General features: G+C 63.8%; 1 protein-coding gene across 2 annotated transcripts; it reads left to right on the top strand.

The window, feature by feature from the left end:
• Window positions 1-511: 511 nt before the first annotated feature.
• RTN4RL1 (reticulon 4 receptor like 1) lies at window positions 512-27,205 on the top strand. 2 transcript variants are annotated; one of them, XM_068910311.1, is made up of 2 exons: window positions 512-597; window positions 24,870-27,205. In XM_068910311.1, the coding sequence occupies exons 1-2, from the start codon at window positions 585-587 to the stop codon at window positions 26,222-26,224; spliced, it is 1,368 nt and encodes a 455-aa protein (XP_068766412.1). In that variant the 5' UTR covers window positions 512-584; the 3' UTR covers window positions 26,225-27,205. The 2 variants fall into 2 exon arrangements, with proteins under 2 accessions (XP_068766412.1, XP_009674225.2); XM_009675930.2 differs by lacking the exon at window positions 512-597 and adding an exon at window positions 24,191-24,633.
• The last annotated feature ends 604 nt before the right edge of the window (window positions 27,206-27,809 follow it).

Genomic DNA, 27,809 nt, shown 5'->3' with positions numbered 1-27,809 from the left:
GGCGGCACACGGCACCGGAGCAGCGGCACTTTCACGAACTGTCCACGGGAGGCGGGAGAGGCGGTGGCGGCGGCGGAGAAGGAGGGGGCCCGGCCGGGCTCGCCCAGCCCAGCCCAGCCCAGCCCAGCCCAGCCCAGCCCGCCCCGTCGCTGCCCGTCGCTGCCCCGCCCCGCCCTGCCCAGCCCTGCCCGCCGCTGCAGGCTCCGCCGCACCGGCACCGGGCGCCCCTTTCTTTATAGGCTCGGCCCGAGGGGGTGGGGGGCGGCAGCGGCGGCCCCAGCCCCGAGGGGGCGGCTCCCCCCCCTAAAAGCCGGCGGCGGGACGCGCGGCGGGCAGAGGCGCGGCCGGCGCTCCCGGGGCTCCCGGGGCCGGCGCTCGCGGTGCCGCTGCGGCTCGGCCCGGCCCGGCCCGCCATGCCCCCCCGGGGGCCGCTCGCCCGGGCCCCGGCTCCGCGTTCCCGGTGCAGCTGCCGCCACCGCCGCCGCCGCCACCACCGCTCGCTGCCGCCGCCGCCGCGCCCGCGGCTCTGAGCGCCGCCGCCGCCGCCGCTGCGCCGGGAGACCGCGCCCCGCACCGCCTCCAAGATGCTCCGCCAAGGTGAGCGCCGCACCGGGAGGGCACCGGGCACCGCGGGCGCCGGCGCCGGCCCCGAAGTTTGCCTCGCCGCCCAAGTTGGGGCCGCGCCGCCGGGCGCCCCCCCTCGCCCCCCCCCGCCGTCGCCGCTGCCGCGCTACCGGGCGCCGCCGAGGCGCGGCCACCGCCGGCAGCTCCCCGGGGACGGCGCGCACCGGGGCGCACGGCGGCAGCGCAGCGCGCCCGGAGGCACCGGGGGGACCGGAGGCGCCGGTTGGGGACAGCGGGCGTCGGGAGCGCGCTGCGTCCCGGCGCTACGGCGGGCACCGGGCGGCGCGGCGGGGCGGCGGCACGGCGAGGACGGCAGCGCGGCGGGTCCCGGCGGCACCGGCGCTTCGGCGGGTACCGGGGCGGGGGGGCACCGGGGCTCGGGGGCGCGCGGCGGGTCCGCGGGTGCCCGGTGCAGCCCCGCTGGCCGTGGCTGTGCCCCGTGTCCCCTGCACGAGGGTCCCCCCGGGGCTTGCCGGGGACACGGGGAAGTTGGGGTGAGCTGTCCGCGCCTCCTCCCCCCCATGCCGAGGAGAATCGCCCAGGTGTGACATCACACTATTTCCATGGCAACCGCCTGGGACATCATAGGGGAGCTTTTTGACATCACTGCGAAGGGAGAAGCTGGTTCTCCCCGGCACCCGGGGGGCAGCTGGCAGGGCCCCCCCGGCACCGCTGCGCCCAGGGCCGGGCCCCTGCCGGGCTGCCAGGGGAGATGCCGGGGGGCTCGGCTGCCCTGCGGGGTCCTCATCCCGGGCCGGGCCGGCCCCCCGCTCCGCCCTGAGCCGCCGTCCCAGGCCCCGGCAGTGCCAACTTCTCCTAGAGGCTTCCCCGAAGCGGCAGGGGGCTGCACCGGGAGCCTCGCTCGGTGGCCGCGTGGCCAGCCTGGGGCTGGGGGCCCGGTGGGGGCCGCTACATGGTGGCCAGGCCACGGTGCCCACCGTGTACCACTCTCCGGTGGCCGAGCGGAGCTGCCGGCCAGGCTCCGACACAAGACGCCGAGGAGGGGAGGATGTCAGCACCGTGCCCGCCGCTCCCTGCAGCCTGCCGGACCGGGCTGAGGCTCGCGGGGATGGGGAGCGCTTGTGCTCCCAGCCCGAGGAGGTGGATTTTGGCCGGGGGGTCATGTCACCTTGCAGCTGCGGGGCCTGGGGCTGGGAGCTCCCATCTCGCCTTTGTTCAGCAGCTCATCAGCCCAACCGCCGGGCTGCGGGCTCGGGGCTTGCGTCTTGCAAGCGTCGGCACTGCAAAAAGCCTCCTGGAAAAGAGCATCCCTGACCGCCGGGCGCTCCCGCTCGGAGCCGAGCGCCACGGCGCTGCCCCGGTTCCCAGCCCCGGCGCGGCTGGCGGGAGGAAGAGCGGTGCCCGGGCTGGGGGAGAGGCGAGGGAGCGCGAGGCGGAGCGGACCCCGGCGCGCCGGGCGGCCGCAGGTCTGGCAGAAGGGTTTCGTCCCACCACGGGTAGCCTGTTAAGGTCAAGATCTACAGCTTTCATTTCTGGAGCTAGAAAAACAAACCGTAAATGAACAGCCTCTGGGCTAATACAAAACCTATTCTTAAAGTTTTTGTCTTGTTAAGCAAGGAAATAGAGTGCCAAATAGGCTTTGTTAAGTGGCAGGCTAATTAATAATTTAAAATCTTGTAGCTGTCTTTCATTAGAATTTATCTGTACATCAACCACAAAATCAGTCAAACACACTCATTTATAAGTTAATGCCATTCCTGAATAATTCAACAGGCAGTTAGATTAAGGCCCGCGTTCCTGCGAGAGGCTCTGCCCTCCCCGCGTTTCGGGAGGCCGCCGGGTCCCGTCGCCGGCGGAGCCGTGGGCCGTGCCACCTTGCCCGGCCGTGCCTCGCGGGAGCGATGCCAACCGGAGCCCCCGCTCGGCGGGGCAAGGCTGAAGCTCGCGCCGGGGGAGAGGAGGGCAGGCGGGAGCTCGCGGCGCCGCGCCGGCGCCAGGCCACTTATCGCGGGGCTTCGAGGCAGCTGTGACTGTGCCGCGCTGCGCTCCGGAGGGACGGGGCGGCTCGAAGCGTAGAGAGGTTTTCTGGTTCGCTCCAGCCCGGGCTGGGGCGGTGACGCTGCCCGTCCCGCTTGCCGGGTTGTGGCGCGGGGAGCGGCGGGGCCTGGGGCGTGTCTCGGGGAGCGGGAGACCAGCCAGCCGGGCGGCGGGAGCGACGTCCCCAGGCAGGGTGACAAACCCGGCAGCGCTTTCCGGTCTCGTCCTTTCGGGGAGCTGAAAATACCCCCCGGGAAGGGGGCCCCGGCGCGGCCCGGGAGGATGCTCTCGCGCGCGGCGGAGCGAAACCGGCCGCGTTGCCCGCCGTGAGCTTCGCCCTGCGGCCGATCCGCCCGCGGGGCTTTTGGCGGGGGCGGACGGGGATGCGGGTGGCGGCGGGCGGGGGGACGCCCCAGCGGCGCCGGCGGAAGGGCTGCGCTCGCCCAGGGGCGTTTTGGGCCGCTGCCCGGCGTGCAGAGCCAGCCTGCCGGCGGGACGCGGCGAGCGGCCGGCTCCCCTGGGAGGGGACGAGGGGACGCGGCCAGCCTGCCCCGGGGCCCAGCGGGGCCGTTGGCTTTTTCGGGCGGCGGGAGGCCGGCGGCGCGTGTCGGCGGGTGCCAGTGCCAGGCCGGCCGCGGCGGCGCGCGGCTGTCAGGCGGCAGCGCGAGGCTGCCAGCAGGGAGGGAGCTGCACCCGTGCAGCCTGCCAGAGGTGGCAACGCACAGACGTGCAAGAGCGGAGACGCAGGAGAAGGAGATTTCCAGGTCAAGGATGACACCAAGGTCAGGGACGGCCCGCTCGCCGGCTTAATTCAGCCTCGTCGACGGGGCTTTTTAGCTCCCGTCCTGCTCGGCTGAAAAGCTTTCGTGCCGGACGAGCAGCAAAGGGAAAACGGCTGCCGGTGGCTGCGCGGCCGCCGGCGGGGAAGGCATCGGCCGCGGCAGCAGCCCCGTCCCTCCCGAGGGGGCCGCGCCAGCTACCGGAGCGCTAGCGGTCGGCGTCGCAGCGGCACCCGCAGCCGCTGCCGCCTCGGGCCCGGCGCAGGCGCAGCCTCCCCTGCGCTGCCTGCGCCCAGGCGCTCATCGCCTAGAAACCTTTTGCGCTTTATAAAAGTTTAATTTCCTAAAGAGCTGAGAGGAGAGCACGGACGGCTGCGCCCGGCGCGGCGGGGCGGCCAGGCGGTCGCCGCGCAGCGCGGCCCGTCCCCGAGATGGAGCGGCGGGCGGGCGGGCGCCGCGGGGCTTCGGAGGAGCTGCCCCTGGCCGCCGGGCCGACGCGGCGGGGCGGTTTTCATCCCGCGCGATTTCGCAGCGCGGAGCCGCAAATGAAAACCCCTTCGCTCCCGGGGAGGCGTCCGCTCTCGGGGAGGGAGGTGGGCGCTCGGCGGTGGCGAGGGGCAGCCCGAGGGCTCGGCGCCGCCGTCCTTACCCGCAGCTCGGGCGGCGTGACAGCGCCGCGGCCCGGCCTCCGCCGAAGGAGCTTGCGAGCTAATTTAAGAGGCGATGCAAAGAGCGGGAGGACGGGAGCGCGAGGGAGCTTTTGCCGCCGGCTCCGGCGAGGACGTGAAGAAGCCAGCGGGAAGTTGCGCCTTGTTTGCCAACAGGCGCCCCCCCGGCTCGGCTCCCGCAGGGATGGGCCCCGGCCGCCCGTCCCTGCTGCCGGCGGAGAGCCCCTCTCCCAAATGGCGGCAACCGCTCTTTCCACCCCCCCCCCCGCCGCCCCGTGCCGTCCCCGCTCCCCGGCATCGCCATGGAAACGCGCAGCCCTCCGCCTGTCGCCCGGCAATCAGAGGGGACACTTTTAGGAGTATGATTTTCACGGCTGACAGATGACGGGGGCGGCGGGGCTGGCGGAGGGACGCCCGCGCCGCAGCGGCCGGCCGCCGTGCCTCGCCGGACCGTGCCGGCCGGGGCCTGGCGCGGGCCGGGCCGCGTGCGTTAACCGCTTAGGGCGGCAGATGCAGAGCGGGGAGAGCCGGGGGCGAATCTTCTTTGCGCAGATTAGGATCGCGGGGTTATTAAGCAGAAAATACTCCATTTGGTGCAGAAAGCTCCTTTTTCCTGGGGTTTTAGCAGCGCGCGTGCCCGCCGGCTGGCTGCGTCCCCGGCGCCCGGGTGGCCTTCGGCGTTTCCCTCGCCTTTCCCGCGGCGGGCAGCGGCCCCCGCTGCAAAGGCCGTCGCCGAGCGGGGCGCGGAGCCGGCCGGCCGCCCCGGCGCAGCGCGGGGAGCTCGTTTCCATCGGCCCCGACGTGACTTCGTGCGACCGAGCGCCGGCAATGCCGCAAGGAGCCGCGGGAACGGCGGGTCCCTGCCGCAAGGAGTCCGGGCGAAAGGTGTGCGCGGCCGCGGCGAGGCGCGTTCCCGCGTTTCCCGCCCGCGCCCACGCTCCCGCCGCGGGAAAAGTCCCGGCGCTTCGTGCCCCGGCGGCTCGCGGCGCCGCGTGCCCTCCGCGCCGTGCCCGAGCCGTCACCGGGCCAGCAGGAGGGAGCCGGCAAAGGCGAGAGCTTCCCCCCGGCCGGGCAGAAATCAGCCGGCGCTGTCCGTCCCGCAGGCCCTCGCTGCGCTTTTCTCCGCCGCCTCCTGCCCGATTCCCCGGCCCGCGGCGGGGGGTTAGGCCGGTCCTTGCCCTCGCTGCCGGGGGCCGCGCGGAGGGGTGCGGGCCAACGCGCCCCCTCCTGCCGCGGGGGCCTCCTTCGGCGGGGATGTGCCGGGGTGGTTTTGCTAACAAGCGCAGCGTATTATAATTTCAATGGAACTCAAAAAAACAAAATCGTCCTCACACAAATGACTCCACGGTGCCTCTGCCAGGGCCTAAGATCTGCTGCTATCTATTTTTTAATAATTGAGGGTAATAAATATGTATTTCTTTCTCCTTTCTCCTCCATACTCCGCAGCTTGTCAGCTCCCTGTGTCTCTCCTCTGATCAGACCGCATCTTTGCCGAGCGGGGAGAGGAGGGGAAAAAAAAAAGAAAAGAAAAGAGAAAAAAAAAAAAAGAAAAAGAAATCCTTTAAGCAAAAAAGGATTAAAGCCTTGAAAGTAGGTCTGCCCGAGAGTGCGCCGCTCTCCCCAGCTTCCAGGGAGCCTCATCCAGGGCGAGGGCGGGCGGGCTGCCGGGGACGCGCGGGGGGCCGGGGCCGGGGGGGCGCGGGCGCCGGGCCATCGCCCAGCACCCGCATCCGGCCCTGAGCGCAGCGGGGACGCTTGCGGGTGGCAAAACCTCTGCGTTTGCACCCTGGGCCGTCGCGCCCCGGAGCAGCGCCGGGGGGTCCCGGTGGGGGAACTTTGGGAAACGCTGTTTCGAGACAGTTCTGCTTAAGCGGCCAATATTCCCGAGCGTTCGCTTCCCTTGCTTTTTCTCGCCGGAGGGGTTGCACGGCAGCGGGCGCTTGGCTGCCGGCAGCCGCCCTGCCGCCGCGGCCTCGGCCCGGGGCGAGCGGGCGCGAAGGAGGCCGCTATTTATAGCCTCCCCGCGCTTTTGTGCCGTCTCCAGCCGAGCTGCTCTGGAAATAGAAACAGCGCCGGCCGCGCGGCTCGCTCCCCGCGCCCGGCCGGCCGCGGCGGGCCCCGGGGCGGTTTGCACGGGGACCCCCGGCAGGATCTGTCCCCGCCTTGCAGCTCAGCCCTGGCCTCTGCTCGTCCCTCGGAGGAGCATCCGGCCGCCCACCCCTTCCCCGATCGATAGAGCCGGGACAAACGAAACAAAACAAAGTAAATATTTAATACGAGCCGGGGAGCCACGGAGAGCGCTCGCCCCGTCTGGCTCCTCGGGCAGCCGCGCGCCCGGCCGCGACGAGCCCGAGCGCAGCACGGATCGATAGCCGAGGCCGCGGCGGCGGAGGGGTGGGCCCCGCCGCGGCCCCCTCCCCGCGCGGCGCCTGCCGCCCCGGCCCTCCCGCCTCTCCCTCCTCCTGCTGCCCTGCTTGTCCCCGCCGCTCCCGTTTGTCCTCTCCGGCTCCGGTGTCCCAGGAGGGATGAGGAGGTGCTGGCCCCCGGCTGGGGGCTCTTTTGGGTGCTGGCCGGGGTGGGGGTGCAGGATGCTGCACGCGTGCCGGCTGCGCAAAGCGAGCATCCCTCCTGCTCTCGGGGCGCCGTTTCCCCGGGACGAGGGTCCCGCTCTGGCACGGACCGCGGACACCCCGGGAGCCGGTGGCGGCTTCCCCGGGAGGAGGGTGCCGAAACGCTCCTCCGCTTGCGGTGCCAAGAAGCCTGCCTCCTCCTCCTCCTCCTCCTCCTCCTCCTCCTCCTCCTCATCGCTGAGGAAGGCTCTGGCTACCTCCTCCCTGGGGCCGGGCGCCGGGGCCACCCCGCTCTGCTGGCAAACCCCGTTTCGGGGCTTGCTCGGGGCTCCTGCTTCGCCGCGCGCCCGGTGGGCCAGCTCTGCGGAGGTGCGACGGGCCCGTCGGGGGCCAGCGGGCCGCGTGCGCCGCCCCAGCCCTTGCGTGCCTGGAAAGTGGGTCGGGGACAATAGCTAAGAAAACAGCTAAAATAGCTAAAAGTGATGGCGCAGGCCAGCGCTGTGGCCGAGCGCGGTGTGGTCAGCGCGTTTCTTGCAGCGAGCTACGCCGGGAAAAACCTCTGCCCGCGGCGAGAAAGCAGGTTCCCGGGCTTGGCGGGCGATGGGTCTCGGTGCCCGCAGGGTCCCAGAGGTGCCCAGCTGGAGGGACCCCGGGAGGAGCCGTCCCGCAGCGCCCGGGGCCTCGGGGAGCCGCGCGCGCACCCACGGGCGACGCACGTCGGCTTGGCGCTGCTGCCCGTCCCCCTGAGCTCTGCTCGCCCTCCTTTACGTACTAGAAAAACCACACTGTCCGTCCGTGTTAGCTGTCGCCCCTCCAGGAGAGGCACTAACCGCTGCTCGGGCTCCAGCTGGGGCTGCGCAGCCCCGCGGCGTCTGCCCGAGAGCCGGGACGCGTTTGGGAAGCGGCAGCAGGCGCTTGGTCCGGGCGCGCGCCCGCTCAGCCCTGCCCGGCCCCCGCCGCCTTCCCGAGCCCCGCGGGCAGGGGGATCGCCCCGCTGCCGAGCGCCGTCCCCGGGAAGGGCGGCCGCGCTGCAAGCCCCCCGCCGCCGCGCTGCCAAAAGCGGAGCTTCGCGGCTGTTGGGCTGCGGCTCCCCCCGGGTCGGCTGCCCCGGGCTCTTCTGCGCCGCTCTTTTCCCAGAGGGATCCAACCAGGAGGCGCTCGAGGCAAAACTTTGCGGGGAGGGGGGGCGTTTATCTGCGTGCCTTAGCCGACGCTTTGCAAACCGCTTTTCCCTTGGAAAAGTCAATTGTCGGTCGCAGAGTCTGTGCCGGAGCCGGGGCCAGAGGCGCTCGCGGAGACGGGCCGGAGGGGAACGGCAGCCGCGGGCGCGAGCGAGGCAGCAGCCCGAGACGCTGCAGAACGCCTCGTGCGGGGGCCGTCGTCGGCCGGAAACGATGGCCGAGCTTGGAAAGCCACCTGGTGTGCCCGGATCGGAGAAGGTCCTTCCCGGCGACCTGGCGACTGCTTCGTGTCTCCGCGGTTGGTATTTAGCGTCGTCTCGCACCTGGGCAGCTCCGCGCGCGGCCGGAGAGGAGCGGAGGGCTCCGGGGACAGGATTCCCCGGTGGGAGTCCCGGCCCGGCGCCGGCTGGGGGGGGGGGGGGAGGCGGCGCGAGGACGGCGCGACGGCCCCTGCGTCACAGACGCAGGCTCGTGGCAAGGTGCCGAGGAAGTTTTGCAGCAGCATTAGAAAATGTTGACATGTTTTTTTGAAACAATTTCAGATCTGATATCTGCGCCAGATTGAGTTTGTAACCAGCTTTATTGTTTAAGCCTGCTGGGATTTCATCAAAGGCGTCTGCTGTTTACCCAGAACCATTTCATTGGAGAAAACAGCAAACAGACCTGCATTTCTATCTGATTTCACTTTTTCCTTTTCCTCCTGAATTTAAGTGCTTGTGAAAAGCATGGCTGATAAGGCCGAGCAATGTGGATAAATCCCGAGGACGAGCTCGGCAGAGGCTCCACCAGCTGCTCCGCGTTTATTAATAGCCTGAAGGCAGTTGGGGGAACTGCTGCCGGGCGCCAGGCGCGGGGCCTCGGCGGGACCCCGGCGTCCCTGGCAGACTGGGCCGCGGGTCCCTGGTTTCCCACGATCCCGAAGGCTGGGCAGAGAAGCCGCTTGGCTGTCTTTTTTTTTTTTTTTTTCCTTTTTTTTTTTTTTAACCAGTTTCGATGCAACTTTCGATGTAAGCTAGGAGCGGCTGAACATCTGTCCGCGCGCCAGGAGCAGCGGCGCCCGGCTCTGTAGATGTGCTCCGCGATACAGGGACGAGCCTCGCCAAAGCCGACGCAGCCGAGGGAAGCGGATAAAGATAAAGGAGAAAACCGACTGTAAAGGGGCCCGGTGTAAATCTCATTAATCCTCCTTACACCTTAGCCCCCAGGGGCTGTCGGCAGGCGCCTGCCCTGCTCCGTACCGCGCTGCCGCCCCGGCAGGACTGCGCTGTTTCGCCGATCTCTGAAAATACGAGCGAGAGCTCAGCTGGGGACTCTGAAAAAGAGCCCAGACACGTGGTTTGAGGAGGAGCTGACGCCCGGGGGCTGCGCGGTCCTCTCCACCAGCCCCTCGCAGCAGCGCTGCTCCCCAGCGAGAGGTTTGGGGGCCTTTTCCCGCGCTGCTTTCCGGGAGCTCCTCGCAGCCATCGCTCCCTCGGCACCGTTTTTCCCCCCGCGTTTGGCCATGCTGCGATTCAGGGGCACCAAGCGGAGCTCGCCGCGCTCCCCGGCTGGCGTCTGCCCGGGCGCCCCAGCTGCCCTCGCGCGGGTTGTGCCGCCCGCCCGGGGCTCCTCTCCGGCATCCATCACACCTGCGCGGTGACAATGTAATTTTTATCTCCGGTTGTTTATTCCTCCGACAGAACTACTTGTAAATTCCAGGAAGAAAATATATCCCGGCGGGTGACAGAACCAGCGCAAGGCGATTAATCTGGCCGCTTCCGCCTGGAATGCGAAAGTGCCCCGCGCGGCTCTGGCGGCGGCTCCCGCTCGCGGACTCGTGCTTTTGGGGGGCCGGAGCCGCCGCCGGGCCGGGGGGCGATGCTGGTGCAGGGCGAGGCGATGAGCCCGTCTCTGCAGACGTGCTCCAGCCCTTCCGACGGCTCCGCCAGGGCGCCGGGCTTCGCCTCTGCCCGTACGCCGTCCTCAGCCCTCCGTCCGCACGTGCGGCGCCGCCGGGGGCCGCGGGGTCTCCGGCAGCTCCACTTTGCGAGCTTTATGCAAATACGGAGATATATATATATATATTTTTTTTTTTTTTTTTCTCGCCGCTCCTGCTCCGCCGTGCCCCAGATACCGAAAGTGCTGAAGAGAGACATTCGCGTGAGGGCCGGCTGCGGCGCCGGGGCGGCCGAGGGGCCGCGGAGACCGCGAGCCCGGCAGGGCGCGCGGCAGCGGCCGGGGCACCGGTGCCGGGCGGCCGCGGGATGAGGGGGGAGCACATCTTCCCGCAGCCACCTGCAGCCCCCCTGCGACGCGCTGCCGCTCATTTACCAGCCCGGACGCCGGAGCAGCTGGGAAGCGAGAGCACAACGCTGCATATTTCAGCGTCTTCTGAATTTTTTAGGTTTCCCTGAACTGTGCTAATGGGGGTTGGCGGTGGAAGTGGGGGGGGGGAGAGGCGAGGGCCCGGCCCCGCTCCCGGCCTGCTTTGCTGCTCGCGGCAGCCGCCCCGGCGCGCCGCCGCCACTGCATTGCTGCTCTTAAAATATTCAGGGCGGCTGGCTGCAATTTCACAGCGGGTCGACGCTGCGGGAGAGCGCGGCCGCGGGATTAACCCCGGCAGGCTGAGCGGGAGGCGCGAGGGCCTCTCCAAGCCTTTTCTTTTTTGGGGGGGGGGTTTCTTCCCTGCGAGAGCGCTGCCGCTCCCCCCGCCGGCTCGCGCCCCGGCACGCGCCGGCTCTTCTCCCTAATTCTGCTTTATCCCGGCTAATGTACCGGCAGATGTTCTCGTTATCCATTTAAACGTATAATCCTCCCCCGAATCCCGCTAAGCCCCCGGCCTCGCGCCGATACCTAGCGGCGGCGGCCCGTCCCACGGGTTAATTAGGGCGTTTGTACCGCGGGGCGAACCCCGGAGAAGGGAAGAGCGGGCCGGCGGGCAAACCCCGGGCCGAGCCGCCTCGGCGCCAGCCTCCCGCTGAACTGCCGACGCCTCCCGAAACGGCCCGGCCTCGCTCGTCCCTGCGAGAGAGGGAGCGAGCGAGGAGGAGCAGCGGGGCAAAACCCGCGGGTCGGCTTTAAAAGGCGTTTTTTGAGCGAGCGCTGAACAGGGTTTGGGAAAAATTGCCTGAAAGGTCTGTTCTCGGCAGGGACGGCGCTTTTCACGGAGCCCGAGCATTTTGAAACCTAATTGCGCGTTTGCACGGGCTAGTGTTTTTATTTCTCTCGGGTCTCCGAGGTGGGCTTTGAAGGCTGCTGTCTCTCTCCGTGATGGCTTGCTTTATCTCGAATAAATTCCCCACACCTGCGCGGGGGAGCTGCTTGAAAGGAACGGCGTCGAGATCGGCTCCCGGTTTAATAAATCTGCAACTGGAGCTGGAGCGCAGCGAGAGAGAGCGAGCGAGAGACGATGCGACGGCCGGATCAGTTTGATCCTCTCGGCGGGCGAGGAGGGAGCTGGGGGGCCGGCGGAGGCGCCGGTGGCGAGGCTTTGGGGTCCGGCCACCCCGGCAGCAACCCGCTTGGGCTGTTCTGCCAGGCGTCGAGCGAGCAAAGCGGCCCCGAGCGGGTCAGGTTGGACCGGCCCAGCCGGGATCAGCAGCCGGAGCCGCCTTGAAGGGGGCGGTTTAAGCCCCCGCGAGGCGAGACGCCTGGGCCAGGAGCGGCGCGGACCTCGCGCCCCGGCCGGCGCAGCAGCCCGCAGCCTGCTGCTGCTTCGCGGCGGCGGCGGCAGCTCACGCTGCTCGGCAGAGCCGCTTCCCCCGGGGCCGGAGGCGAGGGGGGGGGGGGATGCTTTCGGCGAGCAGCCCGCAGCCTGGGGCCGGGGGGGGATGCTTTCGGCGAGCTCTCCCTGTTGGAAGCGGGCACAGCGTCGGGGAGAGGCCTGCAGCGCGGTCGGTCGCTCGGCGGCGTGCCGCTGCACCGAGGAGAAGCAGCTGCCGCTGCGGCTGGGGCGAAGCCGGCCGGAGGAGCGGCCGGGCGCCACCGTACGCAGACAGGTTAATGGCAGCCGCAGATGCGCCGGGGTGTACAATTGGATTTCGCGGCCGTGTTTTCTTGCTCGAGGACGCCGCAGCGGAGCCGGCTGAGCAGCCGGGTCGTTTGGAGGCTCGGCTCGTTCCGAGGAGCAGAACAGCCCGCGGGCGACGGGCGAGCTTCGGGCCGGCGGCCGGGCGGGCAGCCGCGGCGCCCCAGGGGCGGCAGGGCCTGCGAAAGCGGCCCCGGCCAAGTCACGGCCCTTCGCGGGGGGGGGTCAAGGCCTCCCTTCCCTGCACCCCTGGGAGCCTCGGGCGACCTGCTGGCCGAGGGAGATGCTCTAAAGATTAGCGTCTTCCAGATGTGCAGCTACCCCAAGAGGCCGTGCCGTGTCCTGCAGAAGCCCCCAGATATTTTAGCTCCCTCTGCTTCAAATCGAGAAGACGCCCAACATTTTTATCCCACTGCTGGGTTTTATTCCGCTATTATTTGCAGCTATGAAATCGGTTGCCGCTGAGGCATAAGGCAGCCCGGCCAGAGCTTCTCCAGCGCCCTCGGTCTCGGCTGCCGGCGTCGCAGCGCCCGAGGATGTAATGTTGTCCCCAGCCGGGTCGCCCAGCGCCGGCCCCGGGAGGTTTCGCTCGCTGCCGCCTCGCCGGGGAGCCCAGGGCCGTCGGCCTCCGCGCTGCCTCGCGTTTGCTCCGCGCCGCGGTCTTAGCCAAAACCTTTCGGAGTGACGCTTTTAATCGTTGACCTTGTAAACGCTTTCGTGCGTGGCGGCTGCCTTCCCGGTTTTCTTCCGTCTCCCGCTGAACTGCTTGCATCGGGCCGTACCTGTCCACCTCAGTAGCTGTCAAAGCGTTCACGGCGCGCTCCCCTCCGCGGTGCCGGGCGCCTCGGCCGAGCGGGAGAGGTGCCCAACGCTCGCTGGCCCGTGGCGTCGCTTAGGGGAGGGGGCTGCATCTCCTCGCTGCCCCCGCGCCCTTCCCGGGCCCGCCTCGGGCCGCGCTCTCCTGGCGGCAGGGCAGCCCCCTCGCCGCCCCCGCTTCAGCCGAGCCCGGGGTGGGGGGCGCGCCGGGGCCGGCACGTAGGGAAGGAGCGGCCGTGCGGTGCCCCCTCCGGGAGATCGGCAGCAGGAGAAAATTTTGCAGCAATTTCATTGTAGCTGCACCGGGAGCCTGATGCGAGCGGCAGCCCAGGGCTCCCCGCAGCGGGAAGCGGCACGGCGGGATGGGAGCGGGAGGGGGACAGGCGGCGGCGGCGGCCGGGCGCTCGCGCCAGCCCCCGGGAAGCGCCACCCCGCAGGTTCCCGCGCTGCTGCCCCGGCGACTGCGCCAGCGGCGACGCGTTTGCTCCGCGTTCGCAAGCGCCGGGAGCAGCCCCCGCGGTTTTCCAGGGGACCCCGGCGGCGCGGGGAGGCTGCCGGCCGTCACGGCGGGGCGGTACGGGAGGGAGCCGAGCGCGCCGCCGCGGGCGGCCCGAGGCTTCGCGGAGGGCCGAGGCGCCCGCGACGGCTTCTCCCCGCGAGACGTCGATGCTTCTGCCCCTGGCTAGACGCCGGTGGCTCTCGGCGGGTAGCTGCAAACTACCGGGCGCCTCTGGCGGGTCGCGGGGTCCCTCGGCGCCGCTCGGGACGAGAGGTGCTGCTCGGCTGCCGGGCCCCAAGCGTGGGGCTGCAGCTGGCGGGCCGCCCCGGCGCCCCGCTCCCAGCTCCCCCCGAGCCGCGGTGATAAGCAGGCGTGTTTAAACGCCTTTTATGTTGCGACTCAAATGATGAAAGGCCTGAAAATGGGCCTAACAAAGACGGCTTGTACTTCAGAATAAAACCCCATGAAAGCAGCAGATGCTGTCGTAACAATAAACTGTATCAAGAGCGATCAGATGGAAAAACGAGAAGTCAGAATGGAGTTGCTCCCTCTTTCCTGTTCCCAGCGAAAACGTTTGGGTCCACGAGTGTAGCCAGGATCGGGCGGGATGAAAGGCTTGTCTGACAAGGCATCGCAAAGCTTCTGGGAGCCTCCTGAGAAGATGTGACCGCTTGGACAGGGAAACGGAGCCCCTCAGGTTTAATGAGCATTTTGGTTGCGTTTCTTTTTCCTTATGCCAAGATCCTTCCTTTCTTTAAAAAACAAAACAAAACAAAAACTATTTCTGCTGTTTGCGATGGCGTTTTAACTCTGTAAAACGCGCACCGAAGCAACACGATGCGAGGAGCTGGAGGGTAAAACGTCCCCGTCGCTTGCTAGAGCCAGGCACGCCGCTTGTTGCCATAAACACATCCCTGCTGCGGTGGGTGGTGCGAGGAAGGGACAGCCGGGCCGAGGGGCCGCTGCGCGCTCGGCACCGCGAGCCCGTAGTCGGATGCAGGGCGGCTGGGACCGGGGCGCCCTGGGGTCCTCCCAGCCCGTCCGGCCAGCGGCAGCCGTCCCGCTCGCCCTCGTCCCGGCCGTTTCAGCGGCTCTGGGCATCCGAGCCGCCCGGCCGACAGCTCCTGCCTGGGGAGGACGGTGCATTTTGGGAGCGGACCTGCGGCGCGCGAGTGAGAGGCACTGATTTCCCGCGGCCGAGCCGCTCTCCGCCCCTGGTTTGCACGGTCCGCCCCATCCCAGGAGGATGCTGGCGGGGAGCAGGCGGCCGTTTGCTCATCACGCCGGGAGCAGGAACGCGTGCGAAGCCCGGGAGTGCAGACAGCGGTACTTCCACCGAGCAACGTCGCTGGCGCGAAGCGCGCGGTCGCGTGCTTCAGCCTGAGCGGCTGCAGCAGGGACACCGGTCCCCGGAGAGGGACCCGCCGTGCCCCGGCGGGGAGGGACGCGCGCCTGCCAGCGCACGTGGCCACCCCTTCCCCGGGTCTTTGCTCTTTGGGTGCAGCTACGCTGTTTTTTTTCATTACATTTCTGATACGTCGGCCTCGTGTTTGGACAGTCTCGGGCAAATTGATTTGAGCGGGTCTGATGTCTGACCGCTCGACGGTGTTGCGAGCGCCGGCGCGCGCGGGTTTGCACCAACCCCAAGTCTCCGTATGTCTCGCAGTAACTGTTATTACCTAGCAAAGACGGGATCGTAACAGGATTTATAATGGCTTACTGAGAAACAGGCGCTGATGAGCTTGAAGGAAAGTGATTGGAGTCACGTGAGCTGCGCTCGCAGCCCGGGAAGCGCTGCGGCAGCCGCCCGAGCCTCCGCAGACAGCAGGGCAATAGTCCAAGGAACGGAGGGCAAAAGAGCGCAGCAGCGCTGCGGTCCCCAGCCGCCGCTGCCAGGCCATTAAGCTGCTGAGATGCATTAAACGGGAGCCTGGCCAGTTACAGGAAAAACCACAACATTGTTTTTTTTATTATTATTATTATTTTATTTTTAAACCTGATCCTAAGGCAGGATGAAGTCGCCGAGCCCGGCGGCGGGACGGGGCGGGGGGGGAACAGCGCTGTCTCCTCCTCGTCCCCACCCCTCCGCCCGATGCTACAGGCGCTTGAGCGCATTAATGCTTTCCCTAACCTCCCACTCCTGGGTCACAGCAAGCGGCTTTGTGCCAGCCGATGCACGTTCCCCCTGCAAACCGCCCGAGCGATGCCCCCGGTTGGCACCCGGGGCCGCGTCCCCCTCGCCCCCTCGTGCGCGGGGCGGCGTTGCCGTGTGCGGCTCCGCTTCCCTTCGCAGGCCCCTGCGATGATCCCTGATTGCAGCCAGCCTCCCTTTCCTGGTGTCACTGTATCCCGCGTGGGCTATAATTAATAGAAATTATCCTCCGGAGACCTTGCAGACCCCGTGCCGTAATTGCTTGGCCTTCCTGTGTCGGAGGCGCGGGGAACGGCAGGAGACAGCTCGCCAGCCGCCGGCGATGGCGCAGCATCCTGGAGCCTATTAGCAAGCTATTTTTATTGAGCTGTTAAAGTTCCCTGTAAAGCAGTAATAGCGGGCGTTTGCAGGGCGCCCGGGGCGGCACGCTCACCCAGGAAGTCCTCTCCCGGCGGGACTCGGGCAGGCCGGAAAAGGGCCGGCTGCCTGCAGCGGCGAGCCGCCGGGGCCGAGGCCGGAGCCGCCGGCGGACCTCCGCGGAGCGCGGCTCCTCCGAGCACGACGTCCTGTTTCGACGAGCGGCGCCTCGCGCCCGCTTTGCAGCCTCTTTGCACCCCCCAGACGAATTCGCCCGCTTTGGGCGGGCCAGTTGCGAGAGGAGCGCCTTCAGCTCTTCGCTGCGTCAAAAAACCCTAAAAACGTCGACCCGCGTCTCGGCTGCTTTCCTCTTTTCCCATCCTGCTTCCCAGCGCCGGCGTCCCAGCGGCCAAACCCCCCGTTTCCAGCCGGCTCCCGCGGCGCCGTGGCGCAGCAGGTCACAGCGAGGCCAGGTGGCACGTCACCGAAGCGCCTTGTCCCCACCGCGGCTTTCGGAGGCTTCGCAAAGAGTCGATGGCCAGCTGGTCGCGAAACCCCCAGTCCTCAGCGCGTCCTGGGCCCCATCGCGTCCCTCGCCGCTCCTGGGGAGCCGCGTGGGAGCGTTGCAGCTCCCCACGGTTAGCGCGGCACGTTGCACCTCCGCGCCGCCTCGCTAAGCTTCCTCCTCCTCCTAGTCCTGCTCCTAGTCCTGCTCCCATTCCCGCTGCGCTCTCGGAGAGCCTCCCTTCTGCTGCCGGAAAGGGCAGCGCGCCGCGGAGCGGCCTCGTGCCCGGCGTCTGACGCGCCGCAGCGCGGATGCTGCCGGCGCCCCTCGCCCCGGCGAAAGGTTTTGCTCCCGGTTTGGGGCCTGGATGAGGGAGCTGAGGCTCGAGGCCGGGCGAGCAGCCTGCCGGGCTCGGAATGATGCAATTGGGATTTTTTTTTTTTTGTGGGAAGAAAATGTGCCGGAGCTGGCGGCTTTGATGCCCGCCTGTCAGTCTCTTTCCCCCCTGCTGCAGGCAGAATTATACGCTGCTGAATGGCAAAGAAGGTACATTGCAGGCTCCAATTTGCCCTCTCATCCACAAAACACAAGGACATCCAGTAAATCTGAAACGCAGAGAGACTGAAAAGGGATGAAAGGGTCTCTACGCGGCGCGGCGCGTAATTAGCTCGCGGACCGCTGCGGTCAGGGCCTCCGCGGGATCGCACCTTTATAGCGGCAACGTTCTCCCGATGAGAGCCGTTGGCGGAGAAACACTGCATAAGGGCCGCGCGTGCCCCGTTTCGGGCCGCCGTCCGCTCCCGGCTCCGTCGAGGGGGAGAGGTGCCCGGGAGATGCTCCGAGGCATCGCCGCCTTGCCGCGGCCTGGATGCCGGGGCATGCACCGAGCCCGCCGGCAGCCGTCGCTCTGCTCTCGGAGCTCACATTTGCTCAATTGCGACTCTATTTCCAATCACAAAGAAACCCTGTGTAGGTCCTAGCCAGCAGCTGGCAAGGGAGATGAGCTGGTGAATCTGCTTTTTCTCCACATTAGCTTGTTCAGCATGCGATACGGATCTGGCTTGTGCTAATCTTGGGTGGTTTTTTGTCATTTCATCTGCAATTGTCTTACTGTAAAGCACCTCCGAGATTTTGGTAGCCGTCTGTTTCGTGAAGAACGCCATCCTTGTTACGACCATGAATGAGCTACTTTGCATTTCTGTGAATGGGAAGAAAAACTTGTCACCTCAGGACAAAAAAAGGGAGTGGAAGCATCCGCTGATCCCCTGAGACGCAGCCAGACAATCCACCGAGCTCAAGTCATCCTCCGATATTTCTTTCTCCTTGGGGGCAACTGGAATTATTAGTGCCTTCCCAAGGACCTAGGCAGCTCTCCGGCCTGCGCCGAGCCCCTCGCTCCCAATTCCCGGCTCGGCTGCCGGCGCTTTTCCCGCGGCGCTCCCGTTCCCGCGGGGGCATCGCAGCCCGGGCCGGGCCAGTGGCAGACCTGCGTCCCGCGCGCCCACGCTTCCTGCCGCGCCGTCCGCCTTCGGCACGCTTCCGCGAGGTCCGAGCAGCTTTTGGAAATTCGGGGACGATTCGCGAGACCGCAGTAAGCTCTCCTGCGGTGGAGAAAGGATGCTTCAGGAAAGGAAGATTTGCCCCGACCCCATGCACGTGCAAGCAGCAGTTGGGCCCCCGATTTAAACGGCTTTTCCCCTGCCCGCCCAGGCGCGCGGGTGCTTGTCCTGGGCCCCGAGGCAGCCGTGGGACGGTCCCGATCGGCTCCGAGCCGGAGCCGGAGCCGTTTCCCCCGTACACCAAGGGTATCGCTGCAGCAAGAGGTTTATACCAAACTGGGGTTAAGTAGAGCGGATTACACGGGGAAAACGCACTCTATATTCCCTCTGTTCCCCGCATATATTAGACCTGAAACAAGTATTTAAATTAAGCGAGTTTCCCTATCTGAGTTTCCAATCCCACAGCCCCTTCCACCATTGGCCTTATTTTATTTTATTTTTTTTCTGTTTACTCTAGTGCGAACAGAGAGCGGAGGAGATGCGGGCGCCAAGAGAGGGGAGTGCTAATTAAACAGGGACTTCCACATTAGGGTACAAATCCTTTGCACCAGTACCTACCCTGCCAATTTCTCTATTTATTTATTATTTTTCCGCACAATTGTAATTTCCAGTGGTGCCTGCAGCAGGGGGAGCGAGTTCAGGGGCTGCTCGCGGAGAGGATTAGCGTGCTGGAAGCATTATTGCTTTCCTGCGCTGTGAATTCAGGAGCGATTCCCCGATGGCTGCGCTCTATATAGAAGCGAATCGGTGCTAATTTGTTTTTGAGGATCACACATCCACCAACACGCGCAAGACAACCCTGCCTCTCAACGTATACTTGGAGCCAGTCCTATAGCAAACCACGGAAAACCAGCACGCGAACGGAGCCAGACCTGGAAAAGAGCGGACTTCCCTGTTTTTCCCAGCTCACGCGGGTCCGCGCCGGGCTGGGCAGCGAAGCGGCGCAGGCTCGGGCATCCCTTGCTATTAAAAGCCTTTCTGCAGGCACGGAAAGCCTAAGGGACCCTGCGCCGGACGGGATGTCAAAGAGACAGAGCGTAAAAGGCTCCCTTCTCGGCATCCTCTATTTATATATTTATTTTTTAAAATCATCCTCAGGTTTAACTGCAGGAGAGGAATAAATTAGCTAATTTGACCCGTGGGGGTGGAGAGGCAGCGGTCCCGCCAGCCCTCGCTCCGCTCCGTTGGGTGATTCGGGGGGACGCGGCCTGCGGGGAGACATCGGACCTGGCTGAAATGGAAGACAAAGCTATTGTTTCAAGCAGAGCTATTGATTTTTGCGTTATTACACTAAGAAATTTATGGTCTGGTTTCCGACTGCAATCGGAGTTAATGACCGAGATCCAGAAACTTCCAGGTGACCTTGGCCGTGACTTTGGGGGGAAGGTGAACGGCGCCAGATAGTGGGGTCAGCAAATGTAAAATGAACCTTGCAGATTTGGGGCTGGACTGGGGATTTTGCAGACCCTAGGTCTCTGTCCTGAGCTTTATCTCACAGCAAAATGCAGGCAACGATCGGGCTGGAGAAAGCTGCACCTTCTCAGCCCCAGCCGAAAGCCGGCTCCGACCCACGGCCGATTCGTGCCGCCGGTGTCGCGAGCAGGATTTGCCTTTTCGCCGCTCTCGGGGCGGCTGAGGCAGGGTCAGGGCGGCGAAGAGGAGGTTTCTGCCGGTTACAGGTGTTGCACGAGGGTTTGGGAAGCTCGCGGGGATTACAGCACTTCCGCACCCAAAAACCTTTTCGTAGCCTTTCTTTGAAAGGTCTTTCCCAACGCGTCTTTTGGCACCGGCCAAAGTCTTTCTCCGCTAGCAATATGCTGAATTTCCTTGTATCCTTCTTCCTCTGGGAAGAGTCTTTCCACCTGCCGGCGAAGGGACACAATCTCCAGCTGTCGGTAGAGGATTTGTTTCTTGTCGTACCTTCTCCCTGGAATATCCCTGACGCCGCACCCCCGGCTACAGGCACACGAAGCCCATAGCCTCCGAGCTCAGCTTCTGCCTCGGAGGTCATAATTGCCATTAAATCACAGCTTGCCTAACCAAATTATGCAAAACCGAAATTATCTCCAATGATTTTTATGTCGCTGAAATGTTCCAGAACTGCCGGGGTGACGACTGGGGGATTGGGAGCAGCTGTCACTCCATCAGAAACCGTAACTCCAAACAGCTGGGATCTGTCAGTTATTTATGACACCGTTTGCAAAAAAAAAAAAAGAAAGAAAAAAAAAAAGGTGAAGGTGGATGGGTGGTTGCCGGGCTCCAGTAAAAAGCCCAGCCCTGCCGCCGGGAGCACGCGCAGCAGGACGCTGCCGGCGCCGGCTCGAGCCCCGGCCCCGCGAGCAGGCGCGGGAAGGGCTCCGCGCAGAGGGCTGCTGCTCGCTGGGGAATTTAGCCTTTGCGACGGTCAGGACAGGCTTGTTTATTTTATCCTCCATGCTGCAAAAAAAAAAAAGGCGGCTACTAACCCCAGGTCTGACACTGCTTTGTCAAAACGTCCCAGATCTGAAGTTTTTGCTCTCGGCTCGCGCCCGGTTGCCGTCCCCGCTCAGGCCTTGCCTTTCATCATCCTTCCGCTGGCGTATGAAATTGTGAACGTTTGAAGCTTCTTTTTCTCCCTCAACAACAGTTTCTCTCTCGCGCGTGGCGCAAACATCCCACCCTGAGTTAGCTCCTGAGTTTCAAAGTGAATTTTCCCTTGGGGTCGTAGCCGCGTCTTTGTGCCCCAGTTCACTCGGGGCCGATTTAGGAAGCGTCGCTTGATAGATACAGGGTGTGAATGGGGCAGGAAAATCTCTCAGTGTTGCTCGTTGACAGCTACGCGGTGGTGTTACACCAGGTGTGAATTTGGCCTCAGAAGAGTGTGAGTGATGAGTAAGCTTCTGCCTCTTGGAAAATACCGGCTGCGAGCAGAAGCCAGATGCTTCGTCCTCACTTGTAGCTCACTCCAGTTAAGTATTATTATTTATATTATGTAGTGGCTATACATAGTGTTTTATGGCAGCAAAAACACATAAATCACCAGCCAGAAGACGAGGGCTTGGCTCTAAAGAGCTTATAAATCTGGCAGCCTGAGCAGGACCAGCGAGGGGTGCAGCGAGCAGCCAGGTGAGCCGCGTGGCGAGGCGAGCCCGGCTCTCCCAGAGCAGATGGCGCTGGAGGAGACGCGGAAGAGCAGCGGGACCCTGCTCGGTCCCGGCGCCGAGATCCGGCTGCAGCGTTGCACGGGCTGTGACCCATATAGCTCGTCTGCGTGGAGAGGAGAAAACATCAGCCTAAGGCAAGGTCCTTAGAGCTGCCCTGCCCGGGGCTGCGGGCGGAGCGGTGCTGAAGCCAAGGTCCCCGCCGTCCGTCCCCACCGTGGGCCCAGCTGTTCTAACCTGCCCTGTGATCCTAGGTGAAAAAACAGCTTTTTCTCTGTCTTCCTGTGCTGGAACAGGCGTGAGGAGGAACACGGTCTGGAAGAGGCAGAATGGGAAGATTTGCTGTATCTGGACAAGGATGCTGTCTCCGGGCGCCTGCATTCTCCCGGCCGTTGCAGCTCTTGCACAAATTGAGGCTTAACGCTAAATGCATTACGCCGTATAACAATTAATCCCCGTGCTACATATAGAAAGTCCTTACTCATCAATAATGCATTCAGGAGGAGTGATTTTCACTCTCAATAATAGAGCTAATACAATGGAAACAAGCAGGTAATGAAGAACATTTATAATGATGTTAATCTAATAATGAAGATAATGCTGTTAAAAGTAAGACTGCAAACTGGACACATCCAAAGATAAATTATTTCAAGCATTCATTAACTGATGCCTAATTAATGCCCAATTAGAGAGATGCTGCATGGGAAATGGCTTGGACAGTCCAACGAATTCATCCCAATCACCGAGACCTCGGTCACAACCAAGGGGATGCAGAAGGACACCGTGAGCAGGGCTGAGGTGACACGGTGCTGCAGCTGTGCAGCAGCAGGAGAAGCCAGGAGATAAAGAGCTCCTTGCTGGTTTTATCAGTGTCAGCAGTGCCTTGTTTTTATTCACTTTGCTGGCAGATGCCTGTAGTATTTTCCCATTCGGCTTTTGAAGCTCTCCCTCCCTGGCGAGCCCTGACACGCATGCCAGTGACCCTCCGTCTGCCTCGCAACCTTTACAAGATGAAGTCAAAAGGTTTGCATCAGGAATCACGCGCCCGACGAGTTAGGCAGGAGCAGAGTCTCGCAGGAGCAAACCAGGCTGGGTGCATCGTCCCTGGACGGGACCTCTCAGGGCGCTGGGGCAGCTCTTGCTGATGCTTTTCTGACTGGTAGAGCCGGGCAAAGGCTGAAGCACCGTCTCGTCCTGGTGGAGCTCAGCCACGACCATGGTGACACTGGGGTTAATGCAGGAGTTTCACAGGCACTATGAACGTGGCCTGGTTGTTTCTAGGGGGTCTCGTATCCAGATCTAAAAATCCTGACTGTCCCAGCTTCTCACCACGTTAGGCGATCTGCAGATTTCATGGGCTTGGAGAGAAAAGCACCCTTGATAAGACCATGTGCCCTGAGTGCATCTACCAGTTTCCTCTTCTCAATACGTTTCCTCTTTTCAAGTCCTGCCCACATAATTTTTTTTTTCCTGAGCGCTCAACCTTGCTCTATTTCCAAATTCTCCTTATCCCCGAGTTGCAGTGTGTGGGTGGACAGACAGTCCTGGCTTTTCTTTCTATCATCTTACTCCCAGAGAGATGAGAACCAGTAATGCACCAGAAACAACCGTCAGAACCGTCATCCACTGCAGCGGGAGTTGTTTCTTTTCCGTAGGAACTTCAGACATCTGCTCATAAATATCCATTAATTAACGGACCAACTGGACTCGGTTCCGTCCAACCTGTGCCACTGGAGTGGTCCTCACGTTCACGGAGATGTTAAACGCTGCAACCCTGTTTCGGCAGACCCAGGCTGCCTTTGTCCATCACCGTGCATCACTAAGAGCAGCCTGTCGTCGCCACGCCACCGTGAAGTTCGGGATGCCACGAGCTCCCTGCCCAACCCCACCTCCCATCAGTAGTCCCGTTAGCTCAGCAACTCTCGTGTTGGGGAACGGCGCCTAAAACCGTTGTCTGGAAGCAATATGTAATCTGCCGACCTGCTGCTTATAGCTGGGAGATGGTTTATTGATTCAGGCCCTTGTGATTTGGTATTTGCAATAACAAACTCCGCATGTGGGAGATCATCACCGTGCTTGTGCTTGGCAGGATTTTACTAATAAACGTAAGACCTACACAGGTCTTTGTGCTTTGGCGTCACCCGGGTAAAACGGGGAAACACGAAGCCGTCCCACTTGGCAAAGCAAATCGATGGGTGGAAAGCAGAATCTATGTTTGCGAATGCAGCTTTATCCTATGCGATCATTATCTGGGGATCAGATAAGCAGAACACCCTCGGGACGCCGCAGTCCGCGAGGCGGCTCTCGTCCCACCGGTCGCGGCGAGGGCTCCTGCTCCGGCACGATGATGCTTGCGCCAAGCCTGCCGAAACCACTCGCGCGGCCCCCTCGGCAAAGCCGAAACCCCACGTCGTGCGTTGACTGCTCCCAACTGCAACTGGTGCTTCATTTCTCAAGGGCAGAGCCGGGAAAAAATTCCCCATCCTCCTCCCGCAGGAGGCTTGGGCAAACGCTTTGGCTCCTGATACTGCTTTTTACTGCTGGTTTTTAATGATAGTACAGTCAGAGCTGACTGCCCCTTACCGGTAATGCATGAAGAGCCTGAGTAATGCAGTTTTTCCTAAAAACTTTGCATTCAACGAATGGATCCAGACGGACAGGTCGCCTGCTATTAACCATGCGGTAATAGGTCTCCATACAACGCACAAGGCAGCGCTAGCCAGAGAGTTGCATTTTAAACAAAACGAATACGAAACCCGTGGATTTTTTGCCTCCCGCTTGCATTCAGCTCTAGGTGCTTAAAAGGGGGATTATAAAAGCCCCAGGGGTCCCGCATCAGAGAGTATCTTGTGGTAACGGCATACGATAATTAGAGGTGAACTCCACTTCCGCTCTTGTTTTTCAGATTGTTGCAAGTAAATCGCAGTGCAAAACGCTCCCGGGTAGGACGGCACCGGCAGCCGTACGCGGCTCGGATTTTACTCCCTTCCCCTCCAGGCGCAGAGGGGGAACTCGTAAGACAGGAGCAAATTCTGTGCCTAAGAGGCAAAGCAAATCTCAGCGGAAACCTGAGCGAGAAGCGACAGCCTGGTGCAACAACGAGCCTGAAAAGCCGCTCGGCGCGGCCGGGCCGGCCCGAGCGCCGGGGTGGGAGCGCGAGGCGGCCGGGCGGCGAGGCCGGCGCCGCGGGAGGCAGGAGCGCCGGCCCGCTCGGCTCCCGTTCTCCGCAGCGGCACGGCCCCCGCGGCCGGCGCTCGCTGGGGCGTTAGGAGACGCCACCTGCTTCGCCGCGGGACGTCCGGTGAAAAACGCGCGTCTGAGCACCCGCTTCCGAAACCGAGTTTTCGGCTCGGCTTTTTCCACCAACCGCTGGCCACGCGTTTCCCGCAAACCGCCTGTTTTTTCGCCGTCTGGAGGAGCCTGCTCCTCCGCGCGCCCGCTGCGCAGCCGCGCTGAGCAAACGCATCCTGCCCGCGTCCCCGGGAAGCACAAAATTACTCTGTACCTTTCCCAGTCCCATAGGGCAGCAAGGGCTATTGAAGAAATACATCACCGGAGGTGCTGAGGCTTTGCATATCCCCAGCACCTCCATCTGGCTTTGCCCCTTTGCGCGCGGTACAGCCGTGTTTCCGCTGACTTGCGTTATCTACCTGCAAACAAAGGGATTTGCCGTTTGCGTTGCCGGTGCGAATTCCCCGGGGAAGGTTTCCTTTGCCCGGCTAGGGCTCGGAGCGCGAGCGCGTGACGGACGGACGGACGGACGGACGCAGCGCCAGGAGGTAGGAAGTTCTTTCTCCCCAGATCACGTTTGGAGGATTGCGCGCGACGAACCCCGCTCGTCACCGTGGCGGCCGTTTCTGCGGATAAGTCACGAGCCGAAAAGAGGGCTGAGTTAGTCGGGGGCGTTTTTCACTAGGGATAATCCTCGCCGCCGCCATCACTAGGCGGGTGGGTTTGGACGCGCCGCGCGATGCCTTGCTCCGGCCTGACCCCGCTCTCGCCTTTCTCCGAACAGGGGGTTTCGCGGAGCTGCTCCTGGTGCTGCTGGGGCTGAAGGTCCAGGTGGCCGTGGGCTGCCCCAGCGACTGCGTGTGCTACCCGTCCCCGATGACCGTCAGCTGCCAAGCCCACAACTTCGTCACCATTCCCGAGGGGATCCCCGAGAACAGCGAGAGGATCTTCCTGCAGAACAACCAGATCACCTTGCTGCTGCGGGGGCACTTCAGCCCCTCCATGGTCACCCTCTGGATCTACTCCAACAACATCACCTTCATCGACCCCAACACCTTCGAGGGGTTCGTAAACCTGGAAGAGCTGGATTTGGGGGACAACCGCTACTTGAGGGCTTTAGCGGCGGACACCTTCCAAGGGCTGGTGAAACTCCACGCCTTGTACCTGTACAAGTGCGGGCTGAGCTCCCTGCCCAGCGGGATTTTCGGCGGCCTCCACAACCTGCAATACCTGTACCTGCAAGACAACCACATCGAGTTCCTTCAGGACGATATTTTTGTTGACTTGGTTAACCTCAGCCATCTTTTCCTCCATGGAAACAAGCTCTGGAGCCTCCATCAGAACACGTTCAGGGGACTGATCAACCTGGACAGGCTGCTCATCCATCAAAATCAGCTGCAGTGGATTCACAGGCGGGCTTTCCACGACCTCCGGCGACTGACCACCCTCTTCCTGTTCAACAACAGCCTCTCGGAGCTGCAGGGGGACTGCCTGGCCCCGCTGGGAGCCCTGGAGTTCCTGCGGCTGAACGGGAACCCGTGGGGCTGCGACTGCAAAGCCCGCTCGCTCTGGGAGTGGCTGCGCAGGTTCAGGGGGTCGAGCTCCAGCGTCATCTGCGAGGCGCCCGAGCAGACGCGCGGCCAGGACCTCAAGGCGCTAAGAGCGGAAGACTTTAGGAACTGTTCGGGCTCCGAGTCCCTCCACCAGATTAAAACACACACTTTCTCCACGGCGGACAGAGGAGCCTCCAAAACCCACCGCCACCCTCACCACTCCTCCAAGGAGAAGGGCAAGGCGAGCGGGGCCGAGAACGGTCTGCACAGCAGCCAGCCCGCGGCCGCCCCGGGCTCCCGGAAACCCGGCAAGAACTGCACCAGCCACAAAAGCCGCAACCGAACCTCCAAGCCGGGCTCGCTGGGGCCGCGGAAAGGCACGCACGAGCTTCAGGACTACGTGCCTGACTATCAGCACAAGCTCAGCTTCGGCATGATGCCGACGGCGGCCCCGAAACGCAAGGGTAAGTGCACCCGGCGGACGCCCATCCGGCCCCCCAGCGGCGTCCAGCAGGCAGCCGGCTGCGCGGGGGCCAGGGCTTCGCTCCTCGTTTTTATCGTGGCCTTAGCGGCCATAATCCGCTGAGCCCGGCCGCGGCCGCCCCAGCCTGCACTGCTGCCAATCTACAAAGGACCAGAGTTTCTTTTCTTCTTGTTTTTTTGTACGCGGAGGATTTGGCCCGGGGAAGGGCAGAGCGCCGCCGAGGCTCGGGAAGGTCCCCGCGCGCCTGAACTGCGCCCGCCGCGGCAGCGGATGAAGCGGCTTTTATCGCGCGTCGGCACGAGTGGCCGAGCGGCCCCGGGAGAGCCGCCCGGGCGGCAGCCAGCGCTTCGGCCGCAGCCGCCGGACCGCATCCGCGCTCTTGCGGCACCCTGCTAACTCGAGAGCGCTCCCAACCACCCCTCCAATTACCGAAAGGAACGTAATTGCTGTAAAAAAAAAAAAAAAACAAAAATCACCAGTTAAGCCTACGCTGTTTATCCGAGAGCGAGCGCAAGGACGCTTACAACTACGTGCTAAGGACATTGGTTCCCCCACTTTTTAAGCCCCTTTTGGCTCCAAACCCACAGGCCAAAGCTGGCTGGAAATCTCTTTCCGAAGACAATCTCGCAACCCTGAATATCTCAGGCATTATCGCAGAACAGGGCTTGGAGTAGCCAACTACCAAAGGAAAGACTGATTAGAGGTGGAATTACAAAAGGAAAAAAAAAAAAGGTACCTACAGAAGGTGCATTTTTTTGTAACCATGTTCACACGTCCAGAATAAAAAATAAAAAAGCAAGCAAGCAAACAAACAAACAAAACAAACCCCAACCACCAATGCACAGGTCCCCTTCCCCTCAGTTATCCATATGTATGTCTTATAACGTTTATAAACTATACGGAAACTATATCTCCAGAACTGAGGATTGTACCGCCGAGCCCACAGCAGAGCAGTACGCGACTTCGTCCGGAGAGCGAGCGGCAGCAGTGCCTACGGATGCCGAAAGCCATGGGGCAGGCTCGGGGCGCGCGGCCCCCGCCGCCCAAACCCGCCCGCCCCGCTCGTGCGGCCGGTCGCGCTTTTTTGGGGGGGGGGGGGGAAGGCGATGGATGGGTGGCGCGGGGCGGGAGCGAGACCTCCCATCCCGGCCGCCTCGGTGGCGTGAGGACCTTCATAGCTGGACTAAGGTTTTCACGCGAGCAGCGGGAAGGGCTCGCGGGTCGTCCCGGCAGCGGGGACGCGCCAGAGGCGCGGGAAACCGCCTCGCCTAAGGGGCCGGCGAGGACGACGGCTTTCTGGTCTGCGACGGAGCGGGGTTGGGGGGGGGGGAACACCAAACAAAGAAGGGGTACAGACAGCCGTACAGAGGGGTCGGAGCGGACCTGCTCGTCGCCCCCGTCCCGCTGCCGAGCCCGCCGCCTCGGCGAGGGGTCGCCCCGTCCCCGCGGTCGGCGGTGACGCCTTGTCGGAGGGGGGGGAACCAAGCAGACGCTGAGGTTAACGAAACAAGGGAAGTAATAATAATAATAAAAAAAAAAAAGGTCTTGGACGAGAGCGAAGGCTGTAGTTCATTGGCGCGTTCCTCGCCCGCGGGTTTGTCCGGCTGCAGGACCGCCGGGAGGAAGGAGGAGGAAACAGGCTGACGGCTGCAGGAGCAGCTCCGGGCCGGCAGCTGGGGTAGCACCG

The sequence above is a fragment of the Struthio camelus genome, chromosome 16, assembly GCF_040807025.1.
Source record: "Struthio camelus isolate bStrCam1 chromosome 16, bStrCam1.hap1, whole genome shotgun sequence".
In the NCBI taxonomy this organism is placed as follows: domain Eukaryota; kingdom Metazoa; phylum Chordata; class Aves; order Struthioniformes; family Struthionidae; genus Struthio; species Struthio camelus.
This window is presented reverse-complemented; position numbering and strand designations above follow the sequence as displayed.